General features: G+C 23.5%; 7 protein-coding genes across 7 annotated transcripts; 5 read left to right on the top strand and 2 right to left on the bottom strand.

Annotated features, from left to right (window-relative positions):
- Positions 1-1,586: 1,586 nt before the first annotated feature.
- DICPUDRAFT_86021 (uncharacterized protein) lies at positions 1,587-2,044 on the top strand (the record flags this gene model as incomplete). The annotated part of the gene is made up of 3 exons (XM_003283854.1): positions 1,587-1,589; positions 1,707-1,841; positions 1,925-2,044. 3 exons carry the CDS (start codon positions 1,587-1,589, stop codon positions 2,042-2,044), a joined length of 258 nt encoding a protein of 85 aa, XP_003283902.1.
- Positions 2,045-2,270: 226 nt separating this feature from the next.
- DICPUDRAFT_147615 (farnesyl diphosphate synthase) lies at positions 2,271-4,163 on the bottom strand (the record flags this gene model as incomplete). The annotated part of the gene is made up of 4 exons (XM_003283831.1): positions 2,271-2,754; positions 2,838-3,255; positions 3,331-3,519; positions 4,100-4,163. The coding sequence occupies 4 exons, from the start codon at positions 4,161-4,163 to the stop codon at positions 2,271-2,273; spliced, it is 1,155 nt and encodes a 384-aa protein (XP_003283879.1).
- Positions 4,164-4,737: 574 nt separating this feature from the next.
- On the top strand, positions 4,738-7,378 carry DICPUDRAFT_91198 (uncharacterized protein). The gene is made up of 2 exons (XM_003283853.1): positions 4,738-4,854; positions 4,932-7,378. Exon 2 carries the CDS (start codon positions 4,966-4,968, stop codon positions 7,111-7,113), a length of 2,148 nt encoding a protein of 715 aa, XP_003283901.1. The 5' UTR covers positions 4,738-4,854; positions 4,932-4,965; the 3' UTR covers positions 7,114-7,378.
- Positions 7,379-7,753: 375 nt separating this feature from the next.
- On the top strand, positions 7,754-8,874 carry DICPUDRAFT_26651 (uncharacterized protein; the record flags this gene model as incomplete). The annotated part of the gene is made up of 4 exons (XM_003283852.1): positions 7,754-7,851; positions 7,931-8,098; positions 8,172-8,529; positions 8,605-8,874. 4 exons carry the CDS (start codon positions 7,754-7,756, stop codon positions 8,872-8,874), a joined length of 894 nt encoding a protein of 297 aa, XP_003283900.1.
- A 307-nt stretch (positions 8,875-9,181) lies between these two features.
- On the top strand, positions 9,182-10,100 carry DICPUDRAFT_91197 (uncharacterized protein). The gene has a single exon (XM_003283851.1). It carries the CDS (start codon positions 9,250-9,252, stop codon positions 10,021-10,023), a length of 774 nt encoding a protein of 257 aa, XP_003283899.1. The 5' UTR covers positions 9,182-9,249; the 3' UTR covers positions 10,024-10,100.
- A 158-nt stretch (positions 10,101-10,258) lies between these two features.
- On the bottom strand, positions 10,259-11,078 carry DICPUDRAFT_26662 (uncharacterized protein; the record flags this gene model as incomplete). The annotated part of the gene is made up of 3 exons (XM_003283830.1): positions 10,259-10,545; positions 10,669-10,787; positions 10,975-11,078. The coding sequence occupies 3 exons, from the start codon at positions 11,076-11,078 to the stop codon at positions 10,259-10,261; spliced, it is 510 nt and encodes a 169-aa protein (XP_003283878.1).
- A 585-nt stretch (positions 11,079-11,663) lies between these two features.
- Positions 11,664-13,403, top strand: DICPUDRAFT_86015 (uncharacterized protein; the record flags this gene model as incomplete). Its single annotated transcript, XM_003283850.1, has 2 exons — positions 11,664-12,384; positions 12,457-13,403. The coding sequence occupies 2 exons, from the start codon at positions 11,664-11,666 to the stop codon at positions 13,401-13,403; spliced, it is 1,668 nt and encodes a 555-aa protein (XP_003283898.1).
- Positions 13,404-14,243: the final 840 nt, after the last annotated feature.

The following is a 14,243-nucleotide window of genomic DNA, read 5'->3' as shown; positions in this document are numbered from 1 at the left end:
AATAATAATAATAATAATAATAGGGACTATAAATCAAAACTAATAATTTATATCATACAATTTAGGTGGTGACTGTTCAATTTTCCCAAAAAGTTTAGAAACAGATAAATTAGCATCAAACAGTGAAAAGACTGAAGACTGTGATGATAAAAAAGAAGAAGAGGAAGAAGAAGAAGAGGAGGAAGAAAAAAGACAATTGAAAAAAATTAAAATTGAAATTATTGAAGATATTCAAAGAACAGGTGCAAAACCAGTAACAGGTGAACCAGAGGATAAAAAAGAAGCAGGCCTAGGGTATCACCAAGTTGGGGTATTAAGAGTTAAACCAGGTAGAGGTGATCCCACAGTATCGATGTCATGCAGTGACAAAATCGCGAGATGGAATATTTTAGGTATTCAAGGTTCACTATTATTACACTTTACCCAAAACCACTCACCAATTTATTTATCAAGCTTAACAATTGGTGACCTATTTAATAAAACCAGTGTATATAGAGGAATTATTGGTAGAATCGAAGATGAATTAAAAACAATTAATATTAATAATGATGATGACCATAAAAACAAAGTCTTTGAAGAACCCTTCACATTTAATTTAGATTTTCAAATTTTTTCAACAGATTTAAAATTCCCATTTTCAAAAGTATTATTAGAAACAAAACAATTAGAAAATAAAAATGAAGAAAATAATAATGAAGAAAAAAGTAATAAAAAAAGAAAAAATAATAACTCAAATGCCGTATCATCAGGGTTATCAATAAATTATAGTTACCCAAATCAACACGAAGTTACAATAGCAGTAAATGGTAAAAAGATGGGCACAAACCAAAAGAATTTCGATGCAGTTTCCCAAAGAGCCTCAATTTGTAAATACAATATATTTAAACTATTTAATGAAACTATTAAACAACTCAAATTAAAAAACCCATCACCAGAACTGGATAAACTAATGTAGGTATCCTGATTATATTTAATTATACTATTGTTATATATTCCACAGTTATTAATTAATCTTTTTTATTTTTTTAATTTTACAGAAACAGTAACTACTATGATTGTAAACACAAATCTGAAAATTACTTTAAGGCATATGAAAAATTAAAAGAAATAAAATTTAAAAATTGGATAACAAACTCACCAGATTTGGAAAGATTCACAATAGAAGATACACAGTAGTACAATTTTAAAATAAAAATAAATAAAATAATAACTATTTGTTACAATTTATAAAACTCTATATTTGATACCATTAGCTTTCTTCTAATAACCTATTGATTTATTTGCTTTTTTTTTTTCTTTATACTAATCCTTTTGTTTGATCATTCTCAATAATTTTATAAAATTCATCAATTAAAAAAAATTAAAAAAAATTAAAAAAAAAAACTAATTTTTTTTTTATATTTTTTTAAATTTTTTTTAATTTTCATCTTTCATTTTTTTTTAATAATTTTTGAAATATTTAAATAATTCTATTATTTGGTTGTATATAGCTTTTATTAATAATATTTATTTTGTAAATATAAAAATAAACAAAAATTAAAAAAATCACCTTAACCTATATATAAACAAATTTAAAGTTATTAAAAATGGTAAGATGATATCTATAAATAACTTATTAGATTTCTTTTTATTTTATTATTTCTACTATTATTGCTATTGTTATTAAATATAATTTACTTACTCTCTTTATCATTTTTAAAATATAGAATAAAATCGAAGCATTATCACCAAAACCTTTTTTATATGGATTAAAAGGTAAAAAAATAGCAGTTCGTTTAAAGTGGGGTGGAATGGAATATCGTGGTATTTTATCATCAGTTGATAGTTATATGAATTTACAAGTATTTATAAATTATAGATTTAAAAAGCATTACCATATATTTATATACTAATATCTTTTTTTTATTTTACATTTTATAATTAGATGTTAGCAACTGAAGAATGGATAGATGGTGCAGTTATGGGTCAATTAGGCGAAGTTTTAATTAGATGTAATAATGTTTTATATATTAGAGGAATTGAAGACGAAGAAATTAGAGATTAAACTATATCAAAAAAACAATTAAAAAAAACAATTAAAAAAAAATAAATAAAAAAAAACAATTAAAAAAAAAAAGGTGTATTTATATTTTTTTCTAATACTGCATTATGAAATTTGAAATAATAAATAAAGAATAGATTGGGGGGGTGGATGATTATATTTAAAAAAAAATTATTTATTTTTAAAATTTAATTAAAATTATTGATTAATGGAATAGGTTGCTTTTAGTTTATAAATCTCTCTTGTAGATTTTAGATAATAATTTAAGGAAAACTTCTTGTGGCATAATACGAACTTGTTTAATTTTGTTAACTAATAAACCATAACTTTCTTCTTCATAAGTTTTGAAAATCTTTTTAAGATCGATTTCACCAAAGAGTTTTTTAACGATTTGTACATCTTCTGGATTATCAACACCATAGTGTTTCTTTAAGGTTTCAATTTGGGATGGAGTAGCATTGAGAATAGCTTGACAGATCATCCATGAACATTTATTTTCTTCGATATCTCTACCAATTTTACCGATAACGGCTGGTGAACCATAACAATCTAAATAATCATCTTGAATTTGGAAGTATTCACCCATTGGTAATAAAATATCTTTGGCAGTTTCAAAAGCTGGAGTTGAGTTAATACCGCACATTAACATGGCTAAAGCAACTGGTAAATAGAATGAATAATAGGCAGTTTTATATTTAACAATACGACGATAGCTAAATAAATAAAAAAAATAAAAAAATAATTATTATTTTGTTTATACATGATTGTAAGCAACTATCTAAATTTAAATACTTACGTATTTAAAGTAAATAATGAAAAATCGCCTCTATTTGGTTGGGTGGTTAAATCTAATAATTGACCTAATTCAGTTTGATAACTGGTTTCGTGGAAAAGATCTAAAATATCAGCATAATATTGTTCATTTCTAAAGTATTTCTTGATTAAAATGTAAATACATGATTCTAAGATGAATGAATCATTGACAGCAATAGTACCAATTGGAGTACCATTGTTTGAGATTGGATTTGGTTGACGATACCAACATGGTTGGCCTCTTCTGGTGATTGATGAATCCATTAAATCATCAGCAACTAAGAAGAAACTTTGTAACCATTCTACACACCAACCTAAAACATTGGCTTGGAAAATTTCACTACGGGTTAATTGACGACCCTCAACTAATAATTGTAATGAATGTAAAACAGTAAGACCACCTAAAGATAAATGAATAATAATAAGTATTAGTATATTTTTTTTTTTTGTTTATTATATAATATTTAAATACATACGATTCATTTTACCGCCCATAACATTGGTTTCTAATAATTTTTCGACCCATTTAACAGTTTGTGGTGGCATGTCCATACCTGGAAGCTCTCTGATAATTTCATTGGAGAGAATTGGGAAGATATCAATGAAGTCTTTTAATTCTTCTTTTGGGGTTTTAACTGAAGCAGCTGTATTATTCATATTTAATTCTAAAGAATAAAAAAAACAAATAAGTTAGTATTGAAAATAAAATTACAAAAGAAAAAAAAAACAAAAAAAAAAAAAATGTTGAAACACAAAAGAAAATAATTAAATTAATATTAAAAGCATGTATCTTTATTAATTTAATTAAACCTTTTGTTGTGTGCAATAAAAAATTAAAAAAAAAAAAAAAATTAAAAAAAAAAAACCTAAAATATATTGCAAAAACACACTCTAACAATAACAATATTTCTTTTTTTTTATTTGGTTATTGTTTAGAATTGTAACAAAAATTAATTAAAAAAAAAAAAAACCACATTTATGAACCCACCCCCACAATATTGTATTTTTGTTCGTTATTTAATTAAATTATTTTTTTAATTTTTATTAATAGATTTTTCCTCTTTTAGATTTTGTTGATGTTGTTGTGGTTTGCAATAAATTGGTTTTAAAAACAATTTATAAATTGTTTTTATTTTAAAAACATTGTTTGAAAAAAAAAACGATACACAAAAAATAAGCACAATTTCCAAAATATAAAATATTTTATATTTAAATGTGATTATGAATATATTTGAATAAACCTACCAGATGAACTTGGATTTAAGTGTTCTGAGATCATAGCAACTCTTTGAAGTGATTGATTGTTCATTATCGTTTTGTTGATGAAAATAAATTTTAAAAAGAAAAAAAAAAAAAAAAATTAAAAAAATTAAAAAAAATTAAAAAAAATAAAAATAAAACTAAAAAAAAAAAAAAAATAAAAAAAAATAAAAAAAAATATTTATAAATATCAAAATTGATTTATATAAAATATATATTTATATACATAATTATAATAAATATACAAAATGGTTATTTATTCTTTTTCATATTTTTTATTCTATTTTTCAATTATTTCTATTGTTGTTATCCATTTTTCCATAAAAAATTAAGTATTCTTTTTTTATTTTTTTTATTTTTAATTTAATTTTTCTTAATTGTTATATTGTTTTCTAGATATAGTTAAAGGAATTGTAAAGTTAATGTGTTATTGTCAAATACAGTTAAATTTAAATTTTTTAAGTGAAAACTGTTATATTTTTTTTTTAATGCGCTTAAAATTCAAATTTTAAAAAATTTTTTTTTTTTTTTTTTTTTTTTATTATTTTTTATATTAAATTTTTATTTTATTTGTTCAATTTTTTAATTTTCATTACCATTATTTATATTAAATTTTTGTTTACAAATTTCATACAATTATTTTTTTCTCTAATAAATTATTTTCGAATATATTTTTTAATATTTAAAAAAACAAAAAAAAAAAAAAAAAGAAAGAAACTTTAATATTTAAAAAAAAAAAGGTAATTATTTATTTTAAAGAAATAATCAAATTCATTTTTAAAATTAAAAATATATTAATTTTTTTACTAAAATTTAAACAAGTTCCTTTTTAATAATTATCAAAATTAACAATGGAAGCTTTAACACCATCCAAATCTGTAAAATTTTCAAAGAACCCAGATCAAGTTAAAATAATAAACTCTAGAAATAATAATGATTTTTTTGAAATCTATCAAGCCACTCCAACTACAAATACAACCACAACCACATCAAATAAGGAGAATATGGATGTTCTTTCAATGACACCAAAATCAAAGAAAAAATATATGAATTCATTTTTAACTTCATCTAATAATAATAATAATCAAAAACCATTAACACCATTAAAGGTCAATAATAATTTGTTAAACCAATTAAGCAATACAACACCAACAAAACAAAACAAACAATTAAGTGATAACAATAATAATAATAGTAATGTTTTCTTTAGTGGTAAAAATATTTCAAGTAGAGAAAGAGTTCTTTCTAAAATGACCAAATCAGCAAGAAGAAATACAGTTTTAATTAGTGATTGTGCAGACCTAGAGAGAATTAAAGAAGAGCATATGAAGAATCAATCATCACTTATTGTATCCTCATCTATTAGAACTTTTATTCAAAGAAAAAAATTTAAACAAATAAGATCATCTGCTATTAAAATTCAGTCATTATTTAGAATGTGTATTCAAAAGAGAAAATACCAAAAGATTTTAAGAGAGAAGAGAGAGCAAGAGAAATTAGAGAAAGATCGTATTGAAAGATTAAATGCCATCATCAAAATTCAATCTATCGTTAGAATGTTTATTCAAAGATCATCTTTTAAAAACCAATTGTTTTTAAAAAAAGAACAAGAGCGTTTAGAAAGGGCAAGAGTAGAACAAGAGCGTTTAGAAAGATTAGAGGAAGAACGCATTGAGAAAGAAAAATTAGAACAGGAACGAATCGAAAAAGAGAGATTGGAGGCAGAGAAATTATTAAAAAGTCTTGAAGAAAGTGAAGATTTTGGCCAGGAAGAGTCTGAGGAGGAAGAGGAACTTGAAGAAGAAGAGGAAGAAGAAGACCTTGAAGAAGAAGAATTTGATGATGAAGAGGAGGAGCAAGAAGATAAGGAAATTGAAGAAAAATTAAATTCAAACAATGATTCGGATATTGTTTATGAAGACCAATCAAGCTCAACCAATAGTTCAATATTAATGACTGGTGACGATGGTGAAGATGAAGAGGATAGGGATAAAAAGAAAAAGCCAAATAAAGATTCAATTAAACCAAGTAAAACTGAAAAGCCCAAATTATCAAGTGCTGGTAATACATCAAGATCTAAACCACTTACATCAACTGTTTCGGCCAGAGCCAGTACATTATCAAGTAGATCAAATGATACTATCAACTCCGCTTTTGGAAAAACAGTTTCTAAAACAATTTCAAAAGTTACCTCACCAATCTCTAAAGTTATTTCACCAAGAGTTTTATCTCCAAATATTTCATCACCAATTATGAAATCTAGAGCATCATCAACATTGTTATCACTCGCATCCAAAACAACCAAATCAATGAGTAGCAAATCTGTTGATATTGAAAGTAATAGATTAAGTTCAAAAGTTGCTGCTTTGAAATCAAAATCGACTGCTGCTACATCAAAACCAACTCCTTTGATTAGCACAAATATTGCACCAATGATCACAAGATCAAGAAGCCAAACTCCACTCCCAGAAAAAATTGCTCTTCTTCCAGTTAGTAATAAGAAAAGACCTTTACCATCTGTAAAGAATCAAATTGAAGATTTAAAAGTTCAAAAAACTACATTAGCATCTGCTCCATCAACTTCAGAATCAATCGAAGAAAAGAAAAAGAAATTGGCAGATATCAAAGAAAAGAAGAGTAAACTTGAATCATCAACAGTTGTAGCACCAACTGGTATTAAATATACATCACCCATTTCATCACCAAGAATGGATGGTGGATCACCACCATTGGTTTCATCCCCATTTTCAACTTCATCATCTTTATATAGCTCACCCATCATTGGTACAACCAAAGCCGACGCCTTAAGATCATCAGCCATTTCCAAATCTGTCAATAAAAAACCAGCTGCTACCAAAACCACTACCACTACTGCTGCATCAAATAAAACCACTGTAGCAAAATCATCCTCTGTTGTACCCCAACCAACCAAAAAATCAATGCCAAGTACCACATCCTCAACTGTAAAAAAAGCCTCAACTAGTTTATCTAAAAAGTAAACAGTAATAACCATATTTCATATTTTCTTTCTTGTAATTATCTTTTTTCCAAACTCACCCCACACCCATATAAAATTTAAATTTCATCATCATTCCTCTTTGATTTCAAGTTCAAAATTTGATTTGTTGGACATGTTTCTTTTCTCTTATAAAAATATTTTTAAATTGGATATTTTTATTTAATATAAATAGTATAATAACAATAATAATTTCTTTTTTTAACCTAAAAATAAATAAATTCTTTTTTTTTTTTTATCTATATACCAAAAAAAAATATTTTTTTTTTTTTTCATTTTTTTCATTTTTTTATTTTTTTTAATTTTCAAAATTTTTTTTTATAAAATTAAAATTATTATTATTTTGTCCTTGTATATATTTATCTGTAATTTTAATAAATAATCAAAAACAAAGATACAAAGAAGTATTAAATATAAACGAATATAACCAAGAAAAAATGAAAGGAAGTTTAAGATTAACAGATAATATAGTTCAAAATATGGGTATAGGGAAACTATTTAGAGATGATAATAGTAATAATGTAAGATCCAACATATGTTCACACTATCACAATATCACAAAATATATTTATAAAAAACCATTAATTAATGTATACAATATAAAAATGTAACAATTAATTTAGATGCCCATAAATTCAATGGATTTTAATAAAGATGGTTCATTACTTATAACAGCATCCGACGATGAATCAATTCATTTATATAATATAGACTCAGGAGAGTATGTAAACTAAATATGATACGAGAAATAACAATATTTACAAATTTAATAATAACATCTTTTTTTTTTAATCCTATAGATTAAATAAAACTTTATATAGCAAAAAATATGGTGTTGATCTAATAAAGTTTACACATAGCAATACATCAATTATATGTGCATCAAAAAACTCATGGGATGAATCTTTAAGATATTTATCATTACACGATAATAGATATTTAAAGTATTTTAAAGGTCATAGAAATAAGTATGTAAAAAGAAAAAGAAAAGGAAAAAAGAAAAAAAAGAACTTTATTAATTTAATAATATTATTATTATAGGGTAGTATCAATTTCAATGTCACCAATAAACGATCAATTTATTTCAGGTTCGTTAGATGATACAATTAGGATGTGGGATTTAAGAACTAATATATGTCAAGGATTATTAAGAAGAAGCGGTAGACCATCAGTATCATTTGATCCACAAGGTCTTATTTTTGCAACTGCAGTATCTGTAAATACAATTAAACTTTATGATCTCAGAAATTATGATAAAGGTCCATTTTCTTCATTTTCAATTGATCACCCAATGCCTGTTGAGTGGACAACAATGAAATTTACTAGTGATGGGAAATATATACTTTTATCAACAAGAAATAATGTTATATTTTTAATAGATTCTTTTACTGGTGAAGTTGTAAGTAATAATAATATGAATAATAATCATAGTAGAAGAGATCATTAATAATTTTAAATTACTTTTTTATTTTAGAAACAAAGATATACTAGTTTTGTAAATAATAATGGTTCGGTACTTGAAGCATCTTTTTCACCTGATGCACAATATGTTTTATCTGGAAGCGAGGATGGTTCAGTCCATGTTTGGAAAACTTTAACAGGCGAGGAAGTTGCAGTTTGGAATGGTCATTCAAATACAGTTGGTTGTGTACAGTGGAACCCTAGATCAATGATGGCGGCATCTTCAGACTCTTCTTTAGCTTTTTGGATACCTGATAAAAATGCAATTGATCAATTAAACTAAATAAAAATATACATAAAAAGAAAATAAAAATTAAAAAAAAAAAAGAAAAGAAAAGTAATAATCACATTCCTATTATTATAATAATGAAATAATTATTATATTTTTTTTTTTCCAAATTCAATGAATTATTTGTAGTAATTATTATTTTATTTTTTTATTTTTTTTTTTTATTTTTTTTTTAATATTTTTTTAAATTATTTTTTTATTTTTTTAATTTTTCATTTTTTATTTTTAAATATATCATACACTTCACAACCAATTCATTTCTATTTTATTTATTTAAATCATTTAATTATTTGTTTATTTTAAATTTTGTTTTATATTTGTATTTTTAGTGCCACTACTGTCATCGAAAAAAAAAAAAAAGAAAAGAAAATGTGGGTATCAAAAGTTAACAGAACATCAGATAAAATGAGTGGATTGTTTTTATTATGGACACCAATTAAAAGAAATCCATATTTTCAACTCGAAAAGCAAAATTCAAAATTTTTAGTTACAGAAAAAGAGTTATTACCAAAGGGATTTTTAAACTCAATTAGTTTTCAAAATAATTATGGATATTTTCTTGAAAATCAACAAAATAATAATACACAATCAACAAACTCCACAACCAGCGACAAAGGTGAACTTTTTAATATTATAGGTGATATCAAAAATAAAGGATTTGGCAACGTAATAACAGAAATTAAAGAAAAACAAAAGGAAATCACCCAACTTTTAAATAGAAATAAAATCAAAGAACAATCAGAAGCAGGTAAATCACATGTAACAAAGAATGATTTAATATTGGAGCATCCAAACTACAGTTTTTTAACCAAATGTTGGATACATTTAATTCCATTTCTCCCAAGATCATGGCTACTCAAACCAAATGAATCTTATAGAATCGTATCATTAATAGACTCATTCGAACCTAATCAAGTCTCAGTATCCTCAAGCTATGACGACATTGAAAATCATTGGAACCAATTAGAATCTGAAATATTAAACTCTTTAAAAGTTTTACCAACAACCAAAGAAAAACAATTTCGTTTAGATACATTTTTAAATATGAAATTACACACTTTTCCAACTCGTCAATCACCTCCATCATCCTCTTCAAAAAATATAATCAATAACTTAAAGTCAGATGTAAACATTGTATCTTAAAATTTAAACATATATAAACTAAAACAAAATAAAAGAGAAAAACAATATATAATTGTTGTTATTGTTATTATTATTTTAAAAAACTATTAAAAAATATTTTTTTTTAAATAACTATAATTGTTACTACAAGTTGAGACAAAGATTTATTTTTTTATTTTTTTTATCAATTAAAAAAAAAAAAGAAAATTTTATACATATACTATTATTTAAAATGAGGGATCTTTGTTGTTATTGTTTAAAGATTACCTTGGTATGGTTCTTGATAACTGGTTTGATTTTGATTTGATACTGGTTGTTGTGTTTGTTGTGGTGATTGGAAAGTTGATTGTTGGTAACTTGATTGTTGGTATGATGGTTGTTGGTAGGTTGAGTTTGATGGGTTACCGGTGACAATGGTTGGACCATTGCTATTTGAGAATCTGTGGACGCTGTCTCTCATATCGAAAACTGATAAAATTAATTCTGATGAAATTCTGGCACCAATAATAATAAGAACGAATTCAATGATACCATAAAGTAAACCTATTATCAAAATTAAATATTTAATTAATAAAAAAAATTAAAATTAATAATTATAATAATAATAATAATAATAATAATAATAATAATAATAATAATAATCATTATATGATTTTATTTACTTACCAAGGAAGAAACCTCCAACACCACCAGCAATTGCAGTGGTAACAATAGTTGAGATTAACATAATAAGACCAACAACTAATGAGAAATAATAGAAAATTGAAACAAGTCCTTGTGCTTGCCTATATTATTTATTAGTTAAAGATTATAATGTTTAATTTAAAAAAAGATAATAAAGTTTATTAATAAATTTATTTTTTTATAGTTTTTATTCTATTTTTATTTTTTTTAAAAAATTTTCCATAGAGATATATCGTGTGTGGGGGTGCGTATTTTTATTTTTTTTATGTTCATAAAATTAATATTTACCATGATCTAAAATAAATAAGTTCTTTCCAATTAGTTGATGATTCTGGGAATGGTGCTGATTCGTGGCCTCCACCTAAGGCAACATAATTACCAAATTGTGACATTTTTTTTTTATGTTTATTTATATATTAAAGTTAAAAATATATGATATTTATAAAATTCAAAAAAATAATAAAATTTTTTTTAAAAAAGAAAAGGAAAAATTTAAAAAATATAAATTAATAAAAAAAAAATAAATTAAAAAAAAATAAAATTTTTTAAAAAATTTAATATTTTTTCTTTTATTACGTAGTCTCTTTTTTTAAGTTTTAACAAAACAAGAAATATTTCTTGTATTTACTATTATTAAGTTTTAACAAAACAAATTGTCGTGTTTCTACATTTTTTTTTACCCTTTTTTTTTTTATCTTTTTTTTTTTTTTCATTGTAAATATTTTTAAATATCAAAAAAAAAAAAAAAAAAAAAAAAAAACCAATTAAAAAAAAAAAAAAAAAAATGCTATAAATAAATATATATAAAAAAAAAAATGTTAGAACATTACATCTAAAAAATAAAACAAAATAATAAAAATAAAAATAAAAATAAAAAATAAAAAAAAAAATTACTCGTTTTTTTTTTTTTAAATTTAAATTTTTTGTTTTTATTTTTATTTTTTTTTTAGTAAACAGTAATAATACAGGGTGTAATAATGGAATTGTTTAATAAAGCAAAATTAATTGAAGAATCAGATAAAGGAAGATATGTAGAGGCTACAGATATATTAAAACCAGGTGATTCATTATTTTCAGAAAATTCATTTGCTTCGATCCCATTGGAAAACTTTTTATATAAAAAAGATTATTGTTTCAATTGTTGCAAATATCAAATTTCAACTGAACAGCAAACATCAGAGCAACCAAAATCAACACCAGGTTTCCCATTCCAATGCAAATATGGTTGCAATATGTGGTTTTGTTCCAATGAATGTGCAGATGGAATGGTGCATCAATTAGAATGCTCATTTATTAGCAAATTTGTAGAATTATCATTAAAACACGATTGTGATGCATCCATCAGCTTATTGGCACTTAGAGTGGTTATGAAGAATAAAGTTGCAAGTGAAGTCTTTGAACAAACTGTTGGTAAATTAACCAATCAAAAATCAATTTTCATTCAAAACAATAAATCATTCCTCGATAAATATTCAAAACTTTTCGACCAAGTATATTTAATTGTCAAAAGCGAAAATTCAGAGTTATCATCAATATTTAATAAAGAGGAATATTTAGAAGTTGTATGCTCTATTTTTGTAAACTCTTTTGCAGGTCTTTCAAATAATTTTAATCGTACCCCAATTTCAAATGGTTATTTTTATAAAGCTGCTTTATTAAATCACTCTTGTGAACCAAATACCTTTTTTTCAATTCAAAGTATGTTTATCTTATTTTATAAAATTTTTTTAATAAACTATTATATTAATTTTTTTTTTTTCTTATTAATAGATTCAACATTAGAAATGAGAGTTGTTAAAGATATCAATAAGGGTGAACAAATTTTTGATTCATATGTAGATTTATTATTACCAACTATTGAAAGACAAAAGATTTTATTAAAATCAAAAAATTTTGTTTGCGATTGTTCAAGATGTACAGATATTACTGAAAATTCAAGATTTGTTTCATCAATCCATTGTATTTTCTGCAAAGATGAAACCAATTATATTTCACCAAAAGTTAAATACGACGATAAAACCAAAATACTTAAACAAGTTTGGAGTTGCTCAAAGCTTACTTGCCAATTCAATAAAAAGAATAATAATAAGAACAATCAAGAGTTTTTAAATATTTTATCCGATGTTGCCAAGTTTTACGATTTCATAAATAACGATTTATTATTCAAAGAAGAAAAGAAAGAAGAGGGTGAAGAACAAATTCAGCCAATGGTAGAACCAATTTTAAATAGATTAGTAGAATATGAAACAAATATCTTATCCAAATTACACGAAAACCATCACTGTTGGTTATTATATCATCTCCGTCTATCAAAACTTTTTGAACGTTTCTCCGCAGTTTTCAATAGTTTCGATTACTTGTCTCAATCAATTCAACATTATAAAGAAATCGCCAGAATCGTTGAATGTGTTATTAAATCACCATCAAGTGAAATCATCGACAGTTATTATCATTTAGCTAGAGTCAACGAAAAGTATTTATTATCTTTAATCAATCAAAGAAATAATCATATCAAGCAATTAGAAAAGCAAAAACAAAGAGATACCACCATCGATATCGATTCATTAAATAAGGATATTAAAAATCTCTTAAAATTCATTAATACAACTTACAAAAAAGCTTATGAAATGGCTTTAATCTGTTATGGTAATTTTAAACCAAAGACTTTATTATTAAATGCTTTGGTTGAAAAATCAAATTTCAGTTCCTCAAATTAATTTAAAAAATAAATATTTACCAAAAATAAATAAAGTAATGAATTTATAGTTAATTATTTATTATTTCTTTTATTTCCTCAATTTTTTTTTTTTTCAAAGGGGATATTGGTGAAAAAGTGTTGGGGGTTAATATAAATATTTAATATGGCCCATTGATTCAATAATTATCCATCTTAATAAAGTAAGGGTCTACATATTTATTCCGGGTACTGTACCATTCAATATAATAATCCAATAGACACCAATTGCAACAAACAATATTTTTATTACAAAGATTACAATTAAAAATGAACCAATCAAAGTCACTATATTTAAATAATATAATAAAATTAAAAATGAAAAAATTAAGCTCCTTTAAAAAATAGTGGATATAACCAATAAGTTTGGTAATTTTAAATACAAGTAAAAGAAGATAAAATTAAATAACACATAAATTATTTTAATAAAAAAATTAGTGTGTTTTTAATTTTATCTGTTATTTTAAAAACTGATATTTCACCCCTTTTTATTAACCCCTTTTTTTATATATAATAATTAATTGTTTTTGTGAAATGTTTTGAATTATTTTAAATTGTAAAGTAAGATAAAAATTAATAAAAAAACGGTTAAGCGAAGTGTATTTTATTAAAAAAAAAAAAAAAAATAATAAATACCAAACTTTTTTATTTAAAATTTTTCTTCAATTCAAATATATTAATTACAACTAATTCTTAAAGCTTTACAAAAAAATAAAAAGTAATTATAAAAACTACATTAATTAAAAAATAAAAACTACATTAATTAAAAAATAAAAATTAATTTATCTTTTTTTTATTTCTTTAAAATGAAAAGTGTCACTAT

This window comes from Dictyostelium purpureum (assembly GCF_000190715.1).
Source record: "Dictyostelium purpureum unplaced genomic scaffold DICPUscaffold_15, whole genome shotgun sequence".
NCBI lineage: Eukaryota > Evosea > Eumycetozoa > Dictyosteliales > Dictyosteliaceae > Dictyostelium > Dictyostelium purpureum.
This window is presented reverse-complemented; position numbering and strand designations above follow the sequence as displayed.